The following is an 18,513-nucleotide window of genomic DNA, read 5'->3' on the forward strand; positions in this document are numbered from 1 at the left end:
TCTGTGTCTGCAAGGGTGGGTGTAATATCAGTATTTGAGTGGCTCCCAATCATTAGCCTCTCAATGGCATTTTTCCTCCCCGTAGACCTCAGCATTGAAAGGGTGTCTCAGGGAAGCTGTGGCTGTTTTAGTGAAGCACGGAGCAATTCACCTCCAGAAAAAAAAAGGGCTTATCAACTTCCCGAGCCCCAGGTTTGCACAGGGCCTTCTGCCAAGGAATGCAATGCCGTGTCAAAGTTTTCTTGCAAATGGTACTGAGACAAACCTTAAGAAACCATTACCTCTGTGCGATGAAGAAAAAAAGTCCCTCTGCTTATTCCTTTAGTTCCCTGGCTGCTGTCTTATGGAAACAGAGTAAAAATGGACTTGGCCACAGAGGAGGTTGCAGGGATGGCGTGAACGCACAAGGATGGTGCATGGGATGGACCCATGCTCCACTCTGCCTTTGCTCTTGCAAATTGTCCCCTGGATGAGCCCTGGCAATAGGAACAGAGCAAATGGCGAGTTCCCCAGCTCTCCCCCACCAGAGAGGGCTGCGAGCTGGGCATGCCTGGCTCATTTGTATCCGCTTCCACTCCATCTGGTTTTACAGCAGACAGGGCATCAAAATCAATCTTACAGCTGCTCCAAGGGAGAAGAGAGCAAATCCCCAGCTGGGACCCAGTAGTGCTCTTAACCAGTGTAAGTGGAGCCGTTGACTCTTCCCAGAGTTGAGGGTCTGGGATAATCATTACATTTCTTTTCCTGTGGTCCCTGCTGTGAAGGGACAGGGGAGGGCAGAGTAACTGAATGTGTTGCTTGAAATGGTCTGTAAAACATATGGGAAGGGAAATCCAGGAGCTCTGATTGCAACCCAAACTCAGGCAAAGGGCTGATGAAGGTTTTGGCTAGCCAAACTCCCAGATTTGCTTTTGCAGGTCTAACTTGCCCTGGCCTGTTAGTCCAGGACATGTTTTGAGCTTTCCAGAAATACCTTCCATCTCAACACATGAAGGCTGAGCCCTTCTGAACTCATTCCATAGCTTATTCTAGACAGAACTAATTGCCAGCTCTCTGCAATTGCAAACCACTCTCTGCTGAGCAGGTAGTGAGAGGGGACCAACATCCATCTGCTGCTCTGACTGGAGAGATGGCACCAAAAATGGAAAGAAAATAAACCAAGCTCCTGATGAAGGGTTGCAGGATTTTTGGGGGTTGTGCACAGGAATACAACAGAAGCTCACGGACACAGGTTGTGTGGAAGCTCGAGGAGACCTGGGAAAAAAGCACTGTCCACATCCAGGGTGCATACAGCCTCTGCTCTTGCTGAGGGTGATCCCAGAGCACCAGCCTTGATGGCACCTTCCAGGCCCTTCTGCTGTGCAGAGCCACAGTGCTTTATCCAATACTGCTCCTCACAGAGAAAAGCTGTAGGGGGAGATGTGGGTCCTGGGGCTAGAAGCAGCTGAAGGTGAGGAACATCTGCTTAGCAGCTGGAAACTGGAAATTTGAGGGTTTTAGGTCCAGGTACCCAAACTTTTGGCTTGAATCCACTTGAATTCACAGCATTGAAGATGGGTGAAGCCACACGTCAGCGAAGAAGGTTATTCCCAAGGTATCTAAGAGTTCACGAGGCAGCTTGGCAAAGAGAGGAGTGGGGATGTTTTGGCTGGAGCGTGGGCACTTGTGGCATTACAGAGCGCACTGGAGGAACGTGCCAACAACCATGGCCATCAGACCCAGCGCCGCAGAGCTCCTTCCTGCCCCATTGCTGCTCCTGTTGTCATCGGTGCAGAGGTCAGTGTAGCAACACGATTTGGGTTTTTTTGCCCCTATCCCGTCAGAGGAGCGGCATTCCTCCTCACAGCTTCTGGTTACAGTGATGTTGCCGAAAAAGGGGTAACCTGAAACAGAGAGATTGGAGAGGGGGAGAAGAATAAGAGAGAGGAAAAAATGGTAAAGGAAGGTGCAGACAGCTGGCATTGAGAAACACCAACTGTACAATGGAGGGGAATTAAAAGTAAAGTGTTTATAGGTAAATAAAAGCAAATAAGGGGTTGAGCATCTCTAATCCATGGGTGGCTATAATCCAGACTGCTCTTTTAGGAACAGGTCCACTGTTTCTCCCTGCTGCCTCCTCCCTCTCTCCCTCCTGCTCCTTCTAAAGTTATTCTAGCGTGGACAAGGGACGCAAGTGCCTGTGTATTTTGTTCAGGTGAGTTGCTCCTGCAATGGCTCTGCAAGGTGGCAGTGCCAAGAAGCACAGGCGTAACTCTGGCATGGTCACTGGTGAGACAGTTGGTGCTAGGTGAAAGCATCTACAAACAAGGAGAGAGCCCCTGGGTTTCTGCGATATGTTTGCACACATCTATAGGTTCAAGGTCCATAAGGGCATAGGGGTAGGAAAAGCAAAACAGACCGAACAAGCAGGATGAGTCCTGTATGCTTCACTATGAGGCTCTGAATCTGACAGGTTTCTCTCCTGCCCACTCTAAGGTTGGATAACACCACCTGGGTTCTTAAAGGGAAGTTAAAGGATAATCCACGCTGGGACTGGGAGGGGGAGAGGGAAGCGTGGCCAGCAGGTTGAGGGAGGTAATTCTGCCCCTCTACTCTGCTCAGTACAGGAAAGAGATGGACCTGTTGGAGCGGGTCCAGAGGAGGCCACAAAAAAGATCAGGGGCTGGAATACCTGTCCTATGAGGAAAGGTTGGGGTTGTTCAGCCTGGAGAAGAGAAGGCTCCGGGGACACCTTCTTTCAGGCTTTCAATATTTAAGGGGGGCTTGTAAGAAAGAAGGGGACAGACTTTTCAATAGGGCCTGTAGCGATAGGACAAGGGGTGATGGTTTTAAACTAAAAGAAGGGAGATTTAGACTAGATTTAAGGAAGAAATTCTTTACTGTGAGGGTGGTGAAACCCTGGCACAGGTTGCTCAGAGAGGTGGTAGATGCCCCATCCCTGGGAACATTCCAGGTCAGGTTGGACGGGGCTCTGAGCAACCTGATCTAGTTGAAGATGTCCCTGCCCATGGCAGGGGAGTTGGACTAGATGGCCTTTAAATGTCCCTTCCAACCCAAACCATTCGATGATTCTATGATTCTAAGTTCATGAGGTAATTTGGCCCATGAAGGATGTATCTCTCCTCAGGAGAACTCACAGCAAGCAAAGAAACGTACCTGTGTCTACGGAGTGCAGCGTTGTTGTGCACACGTTGGCTTTCGGGGGGCACAGGGTGGTTGTTCTGCACTCAGCAATGTCCATTGGTTCCTTGCACGTGTAACATCGTAAGGAGTGGGCTGCAGAGGGGAACAGAACGGGTTTGAGGTGGTCGCAGCAGCGAAGACAGACGGCAAGTCTGCAGCTTCTCTGCTCTGTGGTGGGGACTATGTGATGGTCAGTGCTCCATCCCCCCTTGACCAAGAAACAGTGGCCTCAGAAGCTAAGCACAGCTGGAGGCAGTGGCAAAGCTTGGACATGTCAAGGGGGAAAGACCAAACCCCAGCACCAAAGGACAAGGATGGTGTTGCGGGAGTTGAGTGTGATCACTACCTTGGGGGTTCAGCAGCCCAAAAAGAGCAGGGATCTAGAGGGACCTATTGCTTGAGCAGCTTTGATAGGATCTTTGCATCCCCTGTAAGAGATGCTGTAACAGAGAGCAAAATAACTCCTTCTGTTGAGAGCAGCATTCACCAGCACCAAAAGACTGGCACTTCCCCCGTCCCTCCACCCACAGTGACAGCTCCTTCGTGCTTGTTTAGCGGGATTTCTGCAGACCTTAGTAACTGAGAGCAGAATTTAAAAGTCAGAGCTGTACCAGAGATCCTAAGGGATGAATATGGCCTAAAAAACACTTTCATCAGGGGCTACTGCTGCTTTTTAAACGGGATGATGCTACAAAGCTCTTGCTGGCTGCCTGCCGACACAGGGATACCTTTACATATGCAAGCATTGATCACAGCGGTTGCTCAAAAGTCTCGGTACGAGACCTGTCCGTCCACAGCCGGCAGATACCGAGTGTGCATATTTTTCGGAGTCATGCTGCTGTGGCTTGATGACAGAAACCAGCCTGGTTTGATATTTTCTATCCTACCTGCCTTCCACTAATACGGCAGCTGAAGAACCACCCAAATGCGTCCACTGCCATCTATTGGTAAAATTGCAGAGAGACGATGTTTTCTTGTTATAGTTCTGCAGCATCTGCTGTTAGAGAGAAACGTCTGGGCCTTTGTGATAAGGATAAACATTTTTGAAGGCAGTTGTTTTGAAAATCTGACTCTAGAAAGAATTTGCAGGGCATCTACTTCTCTTAGCACCTCCTTTGGAAAATTCAGCTGTGCAATAGAGCCTACACGATGCAAAAGCTTTCTTCGTCCTCTTTGCAGAGGTAGGAAGGGCTTTTTAATGTGAGCAGTGGTGGTGTTCTTGTGGCCATATCCTTTGTAAACAGGTACGGTGGAGCCATCCCCGTTTACCCGAGCTGAGGACCTCAGTAGATCCCTTCCAAATGACCCATGAGAGGTTGTTTGGTATTTTAACATATAGTGCACACTGAGAGAGAAAACACAACGTTGTCAACCTTGCAAGCATAGGGATGTTTGTGAGTGTGTAGGACTGGCTCACGTGTGGATGGAGCAGTGCTAGTTTAAAGCATCTGAGAAACTGATCTGCAACCTTTGGGTTGAGCTGGTTTCTAAACCTCATCGTTTTCACAGGTGAGCAGGGCAATGCCATGGGCTCTGGGGGAGTTAATTCCAGTTAAGAGCAGGTTTCAGGAAGAAAACCATCAGCCCCCTTATCTTTCACTGACTCTGGGTGGAGGACTCAGAGGACACTGGTTTTGTAGGAAGGTTGCAGTGGAAGAGGAAAGTCCAAAACCATAAGGACCAGAGCAGAAGAGAAGAACTGAACGTAGAGGACAGTGCTGTGTCCTGATCTGAGGCCAATAATTCACCATCCATCACTGCCCGACAGTACTTTCTACCCCTTGATTTCAAACCTCTGGAAGGTGAATCGTCACAGACATATTCCTCAGCTGCAAGAGCTGTGCCTAAACCAGCTGCCTCCCACTGGATCATCCTAGAAGAGCCATTTCTGCCTCCATCTCAACCAGAAAGCAAAGGGCGGTGATGTCTCTCTGTTTCCATAAAATGCTCCAAGACCTGTGGGTGGAAACCTGCTCTGTCATTTCCTCAGCCACCCCATTAAATCCAGGACAGGACTAGACCAGAAGGAGGAAAAGAAACACATAATATCTATAATATATATTATAACATAATACCTATGTTATAATATAATACATACATATTATAACACATAATAATAATATTTCCACCCGTGAAATGTCTTGAAAGAAAGAAAAAAATACCCAGCAGGTACTGAAATGTAAAAAATTGCAGTTGCTGTATAGAAGTAACTGCACCTGTCCAGGTTTAGCCCTGTGGTGGGTTTGACCCAGAACATGTCCTTCAGCCAGCAGCTGGGTTTGCTTTAGAGACAGGTAGAAGGAGTAATGAGGGTAAGGGGATTAAAAAAAGCAATGCAGCCTGAAGAAGAGACCAAAAATACTCCCATGCATAAAGAATTGCAAGGTGTATGCCTTTCAGCCTTCTTCCACTTGTAACCCTTTGAAAGATCCCCATGTAGCCATGCCTCCAGATGGAGGCATTCGACCCCTGCCCAGGCTGCCTTTCCTCTGAGATCTTTCAGAGTCCCATGAAAGCAGCCTGAGTATCTCTGGGGCCCACGGGCTGTAGGTTAAAACTCACTGGGTTGGTGTCACCCCAAGGATGACTCTGTCCCAGGCCAAGGATGTATCTGCAGTGGGTCACAAATAGATGGAGTAAGAACACAGCGAACCAGACCCTGCTGCCAGCTTGCCCAAGATCCAGATCCATCAGAGACCAAACCTAAACAGACCCAGGAGAATTGCCTATATCCTAATCTCTAGAAATTAGCGAAAAATTTGGAACCCGTGGTTTAATGAACCTTTACAAAATCCTTAGAGTTATTTCTCAAACCCTCGCCCATAACCATACTGAAGCCTCACCCTCTGGTTTTCAGAGCTTCCAGCAGCCAGCTGAGAGGTTTTAGGGATGGCAAGAGCTCGGGTTGAACATACTCCATCCCATCCCTGAGGGGACAGGTTGGCAGCTTAAGTAGAGGCTGTCGGTTCAAGTCCTTGCCCATGCTTGCACTGCCCTGTGCCATGTGGCTGTCATTTACACCTTAGTCTTATAAAGCAGCGTCTCGGTCCCCTCCACCCCGGGGTGCGGTGTGAGAAGAGACGGGTGACAGGCGACCACCTATGGGTCCGAACGATATGCACTGCTCTCTGTCAGGCATCACGGCTCTCCCCACCAGGAACGCATATCCCCTTTCCCCGTTCACCCTCTCCGTTGACCTTCTTAAACACATAAATGTGTTATTTCCCCTACCTGGGGATTACCAGGTCTTTCTGCATTGATGCCTTTCCCCTCCCCTCCCAGGGGGTCCCTGCAGTGTTGGGAATGCAGAGGTCTTACCCAACTCCACGTATGCCAGGCCAAGCAGGAGCCCAAACAGAAGTGTCTTCATGCTGAGAGCAGATCCTTGCAGCCAGGACAGTAAAGGAGAGCTGTTCCCAGGTAGCTTTATATGTTTTTCCACCCTCCACCTCCTGTTGATCCTGTGGGCGGATTCCCTCAGGGTGATCAGGGGAGAGCTCAGCTCCAGTCTGGATTGGGATTTGTAGAGGAACAAGTTCCCCGAGGAGGTGATGTCACCGCAACGAGCAGACTCCTGCCATACGTCGTCTCTTCTTCAGGTTTATGTCCTGGGGCTGGTCCCATGGAAAAGGAAAAACACAGCTTGCACTGCAAGGGGTGGCCCCACGCCGGTGCTTGGATGGGGCATGTGACAAGGTATGTTTGTTCCTTCAAGTCTGGCTCCGCGAGCCGAGAGCTGGGTTGTGTCATGCGTGTTGCATTGGGCAACAACAGCCAAGATGCAAGCGGCAGCAGGCTGGGCTTCCACACGTATTGGCTCAGCCTCACCAAAACCTGTGCCATGTTTTCATGCCTACTGCTCTCCAGGCTGGCAGGCGGGAAGCTGGTGTGGCTGGCTTTACCCAAAGCATGTCTATTTTCCCAAATCCAGTGCAAAAGCAAGCCCGGTTTCTGGCTCCCAAGGGCTTAGTTATTAACTGAGCCCTGGTGCTGAGCTGTTGGGCATGGGAGTCACTGAAAAGCCAGTGGAGGTGACCATGGGAGATGGTGCTTCCAAGTCTGGGATTTGGATATGTCATTTTGTTTCAGGTCCCTGTGCCTTCTTTTGTAAACTATTTACCAAATTTTATTTTGAAGCTGGGAAATAAACCCAACATGGAGAAATGGATCAATTTTCCCATTGCAGCACCTTCCTGATAGAAAATTTCACTTTATGCATTTTAAGACAACCCTTTTAAACATCATAAATTGTTTTTTTTTGTATTTTAAACAATATTTGTGGAAACAGCCTAAAAACTTGAAGTTAGGGTGAAATGCTTTGCTCCTCCCTTTTGACTGAGCCAATGGCATTTTATATTTCATAGGAAAAGCTGATAGACTTTTTGTTGTTTTTGTTGTGATCCAGAGTGAAAAGTGCCAGCATTACGCAATTTCCCATAAAACAGCTGAATAAGCCAAAGAAGAAAAGTTTGTGAATCACTGTGAAGCACTCGGAGGCTTCAGGGATGGAGACAAGGTGAGTGCACAAGCTGATTTAATGACTGGGGATTTGCTTGTCACAGGCTTGTTGCAGCGATGCACGTGGGCATTGCTACCATTCCCAGCAGCCTATCCTTTTTCCCAGTTTGAGAATTGGGGCTTTTTGGGAAAGTGCTGCTCCCTAAAGGGTTCTCAGTAACTTGAGAAGCATTGCTAATGAAAATTTCCACAGTCACGGATGACACAAACCTGACTGAGCTGGGGCAGCTGGATCAGTACTGTGCCGTGGGAAAGGGAGGGAAAGACGTGCACCCTAACGCTCGCTTGGCTGTGAGAGTGAAAGCCATCATTTATCTTTATTTTATCTTGCTGTGCTGTCAGAGACCAGGTACATGAAGAAAAACAACGTAAACATACTTCCCTGGGTATATCGGAAAGACTCTGCTCTATGAAAGCCACCAGACCTGGTTACATCCAGATCCTTTCTTGTAACTGGGCAGTTCAAGGCACATTCGAGCAATATCTTAATTAACAGCCATGAAACTGGAAAAGATCCAGTGCTTTAAGCATTCGAGGTGGTTATGCCTCAATAGGTAAGCACAGCGGGGTTGGCACTCTAGCATTCACAACATTAAAAGGCTGCTTGGCAGATTGTGTGTAGCTTGCAGAACTGGAGATGTCCACACAGGTGTGTTGTAATGATCTGCCCGTGCTTGAAAGGCATTCCATACTGAGAAAGCCTTGGAATAAATCAGTATGGTTAAAGGAATAGCAATATAAATAGGAAACGAAATGAGTCTGTCCAGCTTGGTGGTGTCCATCACTGAGGTGTCTGGACATGGGATGCATCAGCATGGTAGGATAATTTGCCTCTGGCCACTGCAAAGCCACTTAATTCTGTCTAATGGCTTCAAAAGGTTGGAGATCTGGCCGTAAGGCAGAACATCGGGAAACCACCAGAGCTGGGGTTGTTAAAGCTTCTGCAGACTGGCTGAGTGTGCAGCAGTGCCAGGCTTCAGGGATAGTGAAGTTGGGAGCATGCCAGTAAAAATGCAGAGGAAAGGGAAGACCTACAGGTATTAGTTGATCTAAAGATAACTAGGAACCTCTGGTAAGATAGAGCCCTGAAAATAAACACAAACAAACACAAACAAACACAAACAAACACAGGTGATGTCAAGTTGTGTGTTGGGGTGTAAGGGAGGCTGTTAGCAGGGTGGTTAGGGAAGTGCTAGCACCCTGGCATGAAGCCCTGGTGGTTTCTCACCTGGAATTTCATCGTCCCTATCAAGAGAAAATGGGATACTGACAGAAAAAAAAAATGCAGATGGAAACTAATGGGAAGACTGGGAGAACAGGATCCAGTCCAAATGACACTGGAAAACACTGGCCCCTTTTAGTTTGGCAGAGCAGAGATTGAGTGGAGACATGATTTTTTCCCCAGAAATACATTGAAAGGATCGAAAACAGAGCTACAGAAAGAAAACTCCTTAAGCTAAAATGTCGCAGTGGACTAGAGCTGAGTTAAGACTAGCATGAGTTAAACTAGACTGGCAATCAGAGGTAGGGTCTTAAACGCTAGGAGAAATTGGATTCCTTCTAAAAGCAAAGGCAGGGTAGAAATCCCACCTGCTTTAAGATGGAGCTTGATAAATATGTGAAAGAAGTGGTTTGATATAGAAGTTAGGACAGCCTTAGACAGCTCGTAGGACTCAGGAGGACCTAAATTCCCATCTGTCTTTGTCAGTGGTGGAATAAACCCCGAGCAAGGTTTTGAATGCTGACTGACAGGAGCCATAAGGGACTCCAGTTGAAATGTCGCTTCAGGTCTGAAGATCTGAGAATATAAACGAGGCGTGGTGTGTAGGGAGAAAGGCTTCCGTGCCAAAAACCTCTCTGCATTTTCAGTGGTATCAATCCAAAACCACTACCCGCCTGTCCCTGTGAGACTGTCCTTATTTATAAAGTAATCTAGGTAGATATAATCTCTCTCTGCTTATCACATATGCAAGGAAAGGCAGATGACATAAATTCAATGTTCACAGGCGTTGTGCTTTATAACTATCTGATCTAACTTCCATTACAGTTAATTCTTGTTTGAGTGAAAAAGAAACCAAATTTTGTAGAGATGTCCTGTGACAGGGAGCGTACACCAAGCTTTGATAAGCTGTTCCAGTGGTCTGTTATCAGCCATGTGTAAAATAACCCCTGTGAAAAATATTTCTACTCTGATCTATACAGCTTCTACAGCCAGTAGCTCCCATTACACCCCTCTACTAAACTTAATTGCTCACTGTTGCAATTTTCCTCTCCCCGATGGAGAAGCATTTTGTCTAGGATATCCCTTTGATAGAATTTAGTGGGCTCTTTGACTCCTTCTCTGGAAGGTTTGTCCTCCAGGGCTTTAATCCTTCCAGTGGTCCTTCTCTGAACCACCTCTGTTTTATCACCTTCTCTCCTGCATTGCCCAAGCCAGAACTAGAATCATAGAATCATAGAATCATTAAGGTTAGAAAAGACCTCTAAGATCATCGAGTCCAACCGTCAACCCAACACCACCATGCCCACCAAACCATGTCCCTAAGCGCCTCATCTACACGTCTTTTCAATACTTCCAGGGATGGTGAGTCAACCACTTCCCTGGGCAGCCTATTCCAAGGCCTGACCACTCTTTCAGTAAAGAAATTTTTCCTAATGTCCAGCCTAAACCTCCCTTGGTGCAACTTGAGGCCATTTCCTCTTGCTTGTTACTTGGGAGAAGAGACCAACCCCCACCTCACTACAACCTCCTTCAGGTAGTTGTAGAGCGCGATGAGGTCTCCCCTCAGCCTCCTCTTCTCCAGACTAAACAACCCCAGTTCCCTCAGCCGCTCCTCATCAGACTTGTGCTCCAGGCCCTTCACCAGCTTCGTTGCCCTTCTCTGGACACGCTCCAGCACCTCCATGTCCTTCTTGTAGTGAGGGGCCCAGAACTGAACACAGGATTCGAAGTGCGGCCTCACCAGTGCCGAGTACAGGGGCGCAATCACCTTCCTCCTCCACTGGCCACACTATTGCTGATACAGACCAGGATGCCGTTGGCCTTCTTGGCTAGATGTTGTCTTCCAGCAACAGCCACTCCAGTCCCAGATATAAGCAGAATGAATCCTTCTGTCATGAGATGAGCATCAAACAACTGTGTTTGACACTGTGGCTGTGGCATTGTAGCCATGGCATCAGTCTACCTGATGTCAATGTCTTTCTTGGGAGCTGCTTTGCAAGACGGAGTCCTCTATCAGGTTTCCAGATATCACGGTGATAGCTGAGGTAGAGGAAAATAGAGAGACTACTGAGCAGTGTATTGAGCCAACTTCAGTTCAGCTCCTGTGATTCAGGGAGGGTAGATTTTTGCTGGGGACCATTTGGATGACTGTGTTTGTGGGCTTTACCATCTTCGTCTGTGACTCATAGCAGGAAAACATGCTGTCTGTGACCATGGCTGCAGTGATGCTTGATGATGTGTTCAGCTAATCGAAGCTCCCACCTCTCACGGGTGTGCACTAATAACAAGACTATGGGCTTGTTCGGGTGGAGTTTCTCTCCACCCTCCTGATGAAACTCTGCCACTTGTCAGAAAGGAATGCAGGTTTCATTGAGCTGGAGAAGGGTGAAAGTGTGAGCATGACTTAGTGAGCACCCTTCCTGAAGGAGCTCTTTAGGTCTTCCAGGGGCTGTTTGATACAAAACACACGTGTCTTCACATAGGGGAGTATCAAAGAGCAATCCAGAGTCCCAGCGCTGACTCAATCTGTAAGGAGCTCTTAACCCTTTCTTCCCATGCCTGTGCTTCATTTTGGTGGTTTGCACACCCTGTCTGAAGACGTGAGATGGGAAATTGAACCTCTCCAAGCAGAAAAGGAAATTGTATTCACATCTCCCCAATTCTGGCTTAAGCACACTAACTTCTAGGCTAAAAAGCAGGTGCAGTTCTGCAGATGGGAGGAAATCCTCGACACCCGCTGTATTTTTAGAAAAAGAAGTGAGCTCTGTTCAGTGCTCTGAGAGAAAAAAGGGGATTCCAGAGACATGGACTCTACATCTGCAGGTTCCTCTTCTTCTAGCTGCAGGGTTGAGGACAATCCTTTCAGGCATCACCTTGCTAGCTGTGTTTGGTCAGCCCTGGGAACATAGGTCCCCCAAGCATTTGCAGAAGACATGCAAGATGTCCAAAACGTGGTTCTGGACTGCACCTCAGAAGGATGGATATCCACAAATCAGGCATTGCAGGGTTTTTTTAACCTGTATCAGTCCTACCATGGACCTGAGGACTGCCTAGGATGTGTAGCATTTGGCACGGTCCCTGGCCCTGTTACAGCCTGAACCCACTGGATCTGTCCCAGGCAATGCCCAGCCGCACTCTGAAGCATAGCATGGGCCAAGGATGTTTCCAGTGAGGACGTTCTGGTTGGAGCGATAAGAAAGTTCAGTTATGCAGGCATGAGCTGTGACAGTTGTCACCAGGATCAGAGAATGGATCCTGGCTCCTTTTAAAGACCAGTGTAGACGTAGCCTGGATGTGTCCTCAAATGAAAGTCTCTTGCTTTCATTGTTATGTTGTGATTCCCCGTTCTGTCCTGGTGATAGCTGCTGCGAACCATATGTGAAAGCCTTTCCGTTATAACCCATAAGTGCATGTTCCAGCATGTGAGAGGATCTTGTGACCATGTGATTTTCCATCTGAAAGTTGGATGATTTAGAGCCACGGCTGAAGGGTGCTGGGAGTATTCATGGGGGCTGCTGTTGGTTAGGAGTCTCAGATGTCTTGGTTCACACTTTAATCAGCTGATGGCACTGTCAATCTCTGAGCAACCTTCTGCAGTAGTGCAGGAGTGGACAACATGTAAAGACTGGCCAGTTACAGGGCCTGGTACCTCCCTCCCCTTAGCAGGGGGATTTTCCCTCTTTATCAACTAGGTTTTGGTTGTGCAGAGGACGGGAGAAAGGAAATGGAGTTCTCCCCATTAACTTAAGATGTCACTTACCTTTGTCAAAACCAGGGACTGTAACTGAGTCTGCGACTGAGCATTGAAGTGATTGACATCACTTTGTCAACGCTTCAATATCATCCGCAGTGCCTTTGACTGGCAGGACTAATAGTTGTATCAGGGAGCCTGTCCCTCACGCTACTGCTTCATGTCCCATGTTGGCAGCAATGCCTGTCACCAGATACGGACCTAGATGCCTTACCATGAGCTAATCTAAATAGTAAGCCTTGCTAAAGAATAAGAATAGCTTATAGTGCATGTTGCTGTGGGTATCCAGCATAATAAAAGCAATAGCATAACAAAGAAGCCAGTCCCCATCATTGAGATCTATGTGGCCAGGGCCAAAAGTTGTGGGAGCACCAGTTGACAGAAAATGCGGAAGACAATAACCTTCAAAAATTTGCACAGTCACAAACAAATTGAAGCAGGACACAAAATCCCGAGTGGGAGTCATTTGACTTAAGCAAAGCCTTCCTTCTATAACATAGATGTCTCCCGGGTGAATCACCATACGTCTTTCTTTTTGCAGTCAGGCAGACACAATTCATCAGAACTGCTTTAGACAAAAACCACACCAAAAAATGAGCGGCACTGTGGATTACCTGTTGCCCTTCACCACCTTTGAAAGGCACCTTTCAAAGGTCAGGACTAGGTCACCTGGAGACCTCTCCATAGTAAATGTGTGTGTTTTGTCAGGTGCATCCCACTCCAGTGTTTGTTTGCTTGGAAGGTACAAAGTCAAACGTCCCCACAAAACGTAACTATCTCTGATAAGGAGCTGAGTGGCCAGTGGAAGAGGAAAACATCGACGTATGAGTCCTTAGGAATGGGTTTTAAAAGGACATTAATGGGTTAAAGGACATTAAAATGGGTTTTAAAAGGACATTTAAAAGGACATTCTGAGACCTGCTGAGAAGAGGGTTTCAGAAGAGCAGCTCATTCCAGATGTCTTTGAGATTACAGTCAGGATGTTGACAGGGCACTGCAATGGCTCAGACACTTCTGTTGGACTGCAGGTTTTTTTGGAGGCTGCTGCCTTCAAAGTATCTTCAGAACAGATCAGCACCTGAGGACATGGCTGGTATGAATATTGTTAGTTCATAGATGAGGACTCTAGTTTGTGGAACTATGAAATTATTTTGCAGGTAAAGCGGTAATAACAGCTCATGTCATGGTGGTGGAAAAATTCCACTGACCTCTTTCTATCTACATTCTCAGCATTGCTGTCAGGGTGGAGCTGCACTAGGTAAATGACTGATGGAAGAAGCTTGCTCTGGGCTCTGATGGGGAAGCTTCTGCGTAGGCTCAGGCTACAGATGTAGAAATGGTGCTTCGCTTTCCCAACCATTAGAAAGATTTGCCTGTTAGCAAATACATTTTCTTTCGTGTGACTTTATATTAGGGACTTCCTGGCTATGTTCCCAGTATATGTCTTCCTTCCGCCTAACATCAATATGTTGCTCAGTGGAACTGAATATATGGTTGTCTCTAATCCTGTTGGATATCTGTTGGATATTTTTCTGATGAGGCTACTTCCGTGGCTAGTTTGGAAGAAAAAAGAGTTGCTGAAGACAAAAATAGAGAGGCATTTTGAAGCTACTACTGCATGAATAACAGTGACTGAATGTGGTTACAGAATAAGTTGGATGGGGCACCAACAAGACTTCTTTGACAAGGAGAACAGTGAGCAATTAAAAACTACTCATGGGCTACTTGCATTTCAGACCCTGGCATGTAGTAAACGCAGCATAATAAATCTGTTGTGATTTTAATAATAAAGGATCAACCATTAAAAATCTGCCCACTTGTTCATGAGTAAGGTTAGGGATGCTCCTGGAGATGTAGAATGAGAATGGCTGTGATGCATGGTGTCCAGTCTTCTCAGTAATTAATATTCTCCACCCTTCCCTCATGCTTCATGAAGAGCGCATCTCTTTGGTACATGCCTGCAAATGACAACTGAAGAGGACAATGTTTCCCAAATAGGTCTTTGTCATGAATATCTTTTTTGCCTTCCCTTCTTTTGAGTCAGTGTCTCAAATGAGAGGACATTCTTGCTCAAATTGGAGAAAGAAATGCCATCTCCATACAGAACTGTGCCTATCCTTCTGAGTAGGACCAGGCTCCTTCCTCATTCATCCATGTGTCCAACTGAAATGACCACAGCCACGCTCTCTCCATTTGCCTTCCCTAGGTGTGTTACTTCTGGGTATCCTCATGTTTCCAGAGCTCAGCTGCCTGCCCAGAGTTCAGCTGTTCAGATTCATTTTGATCTAAACTGGCTTCAGCTCCATTTAGCCACTTACAACACAGACCAATTGTCTCTTCCCTTCCTTCCCCATATCTCCCCTCTTTGCAGAGATGTTTTTTGAGATGGTATGCTCTATGGCTGGGCTCAGGAGTTTAACACACTTGGAACAATATTCTCCCCTGATCCAGCTGAGTTTTGGATTAATTCAGTTTAAGATAAACAGATACCAAAGATAAATGTTGATATATGGTGGCTAGAGAAAGGGTGAGTGAACTGTGAGTTCAAGGATGTGGATGAAAGGCATGAAGCTTGTGGTTGCCTGAAATCAAAGATTCGGAAACCTGTCCTGGAATTTGTTTCCCTAACAAAGAGGAAAAATGGAGAAAAAACATCTACAGAAGAATAACTGTGGCCTGAAATGGGTGAATAACCATTTCAAAGATTATACTAGGAATGAGAGGGAAGCATAAAAGAATGGAAGCAAAAACTGAGCCGCAGACAAAATTACATGACAGCGGTTAAGAAATATATAAAGTAAAAATTTGCAATAGTCAAAATGACTCAGATGTCAGGAAAAACATTAAACGTTAAAATTATTCAGCCCTTATATTGAGAGACAAAAGTAAGTAATGAAGATGTGATAGATGAAAACTGGATATTAAATTAAACCTCTTACTTATTCAATTTAGAAAGTGCTTTTGACTTCGGAGGTGAAGACAGCATGGAGACAGGTGTCCAGAAATAGAAATAACTGCATCTGAGGTGGAATAAAAAAGTGTAATGGATTCAAGTTGGGACAGAGCAGGACAGGATATTTTCCATCCCGGAACTCTTAGAGAACTGGCATACAGAACAACAGGTCCAAGTCCACTCCCAAATACTGTTCCTAAATTGATCAAGTTCAAGACAGTACCACGTAGTCAGAATTTACCACCTAAATTAAAGAGAGGAGGGGAAAAAGTCGTTTGTCTGACCTTGAGAGCATGCCAGGATTAAGAATTATTTTTGAAGGAGAGAATAATGAAAAACATGAAAAGGCTTAAAAAACAAGATAATGATCTTCCTTGATTTCACATTAATAAAGTCTGATTTTCAAGAGTTCAGCAAAATAAGAAAACAATATGATACAGGAATATTTATTAAGATGGCATGGATGGAAATGAAGTCAATATACGCTGAGTGAGAACTTTTTAAAGGATTGGAAGTGGAAGGCTTGAAAGTTTTTTCAAGTGTTGGGAGGGGGATGTGAGCCTGGGGGAGGTCAGTAGTGCGGTTCCTCAGAAACTGGTCTTGGCGTACTCTTGTTTAATATTTTCTGTAAAGACCTTAAAAAGATGCTAAATAGGATGGAGTTAATGAAATTTACTGATACAAATTTGGGAAGCATCGGCAGTGCCAAGAAGGATCAGGATATCGTAAACAACCAGGTGGCTTGGGTATAAGTCATATACTGATAAGACCATATACTGTAATAAGTAAGTTATATAGTAAACTAGGAGGTCACCTGTAAATGACTGGAGAGATGAAAGACAGGAGAGTATCGGTTGATCAAAGGCCGAATATAAGTCAGACATCTGACGAAGCGTGAAGAAAGCGGTCGTGATTGGGGGCTGTGTCAGTGAGAACAGTGCAGGGCTAAGGTCATTGTGCAAGGCACCAACAAGACCACACTTGCAATACTGGGTGCATTTCTCATCACCTGTGCCCGAGGGAGCTCAAGTCCCATACAAAGGCTAACACGAAGATGAGAATGGACAGTATATCAGACTAAAAGACCTGGGATTTCTTAGCAGAAGGAGAAAAGATTCCCAAATACAGCCATACTCAACAGCAGAAAACTTGGAAGGGAAGACAACTGAGATAAGACAACTGTCACGCTGTATACATACATACAGGTGCCCTTTCTGCCCATCTGAATGTCTCCAAGGACTTTTGAACCAGAGAGCCATCCTGTCTGTGCAAAAGGTGACTACAGCTCTCATAGATGTTAAGGGAAGCGACAGACAAGACTGGCCTCCAGACACAAATCTGTACAAAACTAGGTCATGGATGTAGTTGTTAAAATGGTGTAGTTAGAACATGGTTGAGACGAGAGGGAGGTAGGAGCAGGGTATAGTCTGGGTGAGGGAAGGCCATTGGTTTGGTTGCAGTGTCCTGGTGCTTGTGATGGACATTGGGTGGACCAGGAAGGAGGAGGAGATAAGAGGGATAAGGAGTATTTTTGTTGTCTCCTCAGAGGCCATTTTGAGTACAGGGAGGGAATGACAGTGAGACTCACAAAAATGTCTCTGTTCTTTGCTGTCTTTAATGCTAATCCCTGGTGCCAGGCAGTAAAACAAATGCCGTATCTCTCGTGCCCATACATGCTCACCTTTACCTCCAGCTGTGCTGCTTGCAGCCTCTGTATTCGCAGGTGCCAAGGATGACAATGAGGTTTCTCTGTTGGCTTCTTTGGGCTTCCGTCGGGCTCTTGACTTGGGCCTTCAGAACTTCCCTGGGCTTTGGGACAGCAGCTCTTTCTACATTAGCAAGATGAGTAAATGTTGTCCTCAAACTTCCAGAGTGGGGAATTTGGGACAATTTTCCATTCACCCTCCGAGTGCCCCAGCTTTCTGAGATTAATAACTTTCATTTGCGGGGTATATCTGCATGCCAGGATTGATCTCCTTCATTGTTTTTGCATCAAATGCCAGCTCTTCAGATCATCACTTCCTGAATAAATTAAAGGTTGAGGAGCAGCTCATGTAGCACTTCTGGCTTTAGACTCCTTGCTTTCCATGGACACTGGAAGTCATCGCATCAATAGATCTCCACAACAAAGGCAAATGCTTCTTTTCTCCATCCTCCCTGGGGGGACGGATGAGGAGAAGCAGGATAGAGCTGCTGCATTTGAAGAGTAACCTGGTAGCAGAGCATTTGCTGCAAAAACAACAAAGACGACAAATTAATTGCATGGGATTATGTGAGGCAGGAAAACAGCTGTCTTTGATAGGATATGGGTGTGAGAACTCTTGTGAAATGCTCTGCCATTTTACCACAAGGCGATTGGAGCCAGTCCAGAAGCAGTGACTGCACATGAGCACTACCCTCTTGGCAAAGGATTGCCATTCTCTGCCTCTATGGCATGCAAGAGAAAGAGGGGAGAGGGTTGTTTTCTTAATTGTTTTCTTTTAAATGTTCCCATTTAAACTTTAAATAGTCAAATTCTTACGTCAAGTCTAACCTTCCTTTATTCTTCTAAAGCTCATTTCTCATGTAAAGGAACAGAATAGGTCAGACCTATTCGATTTATCACATCTCAACTGACTATTTGAAACTTTAGCCACACCTTCCTCTCTTTTTAATTACTACAGTTGTATAGGTGTCAAAAACCCTAGTCTCTGCCTGAACGTCAGTATTTTAAGCAGGATGAACACCTTTCTCTTCACTACAGAAACATTGGATGTTACAGACAGAGATGACATCGTTTTCTCTTGAATTTATCTGTGAGAGCAGGCAAACATGTTACCCTTGCTACATTGCAGAAAGCAAGTTTAAAGGATGCAGCTGCATGCAAATCCAGAGCAGAAGACACAA

General features: G+C 46.2%; 1 protein-coding gene across 1 annotated transcript; it reads right to left on the minus strand.

Moving 5' to 3' along the window:
• Positions 1-1,671: 1,671 nt before the first annotated feature.
• LOC142079802 (secreted Ly-6/uPAR-related protein 1-like) lies at positions 1,672-6,553 on the minus strand. The gene is made up of 3 exons (XM_075144549.1): positions 6,502-6,553; positions 3,157-3,276; positions 1,672-1,883 (listed from the first exon to the last, which is right to left on the minus strand). The coding sequence occupies exons 1-3, from the start codon at positions 6,551-6,553 to the stop codon at positions 1,672-1,674; spliced, it is 384 nt and encodes a 127-aa protein (XP_075000650.1).
• Between the last annotated feature and the right edge of the window lie 11,960 nt (positions 6,554-18,513).

Source organism: Calonectris borealis, chromosome 2, assembly GCF_964195595.1.
Source record: "Calonectris borealis chromosome 2, bCalBor7.hap1.2, whole genome shotgun sequence".
Lineage (NCBI taxonomy): Eukaryota > Metazoa > Chordata > Aves > Procellariiformes > Procellariidae > Calonectris > Calonectris borealis.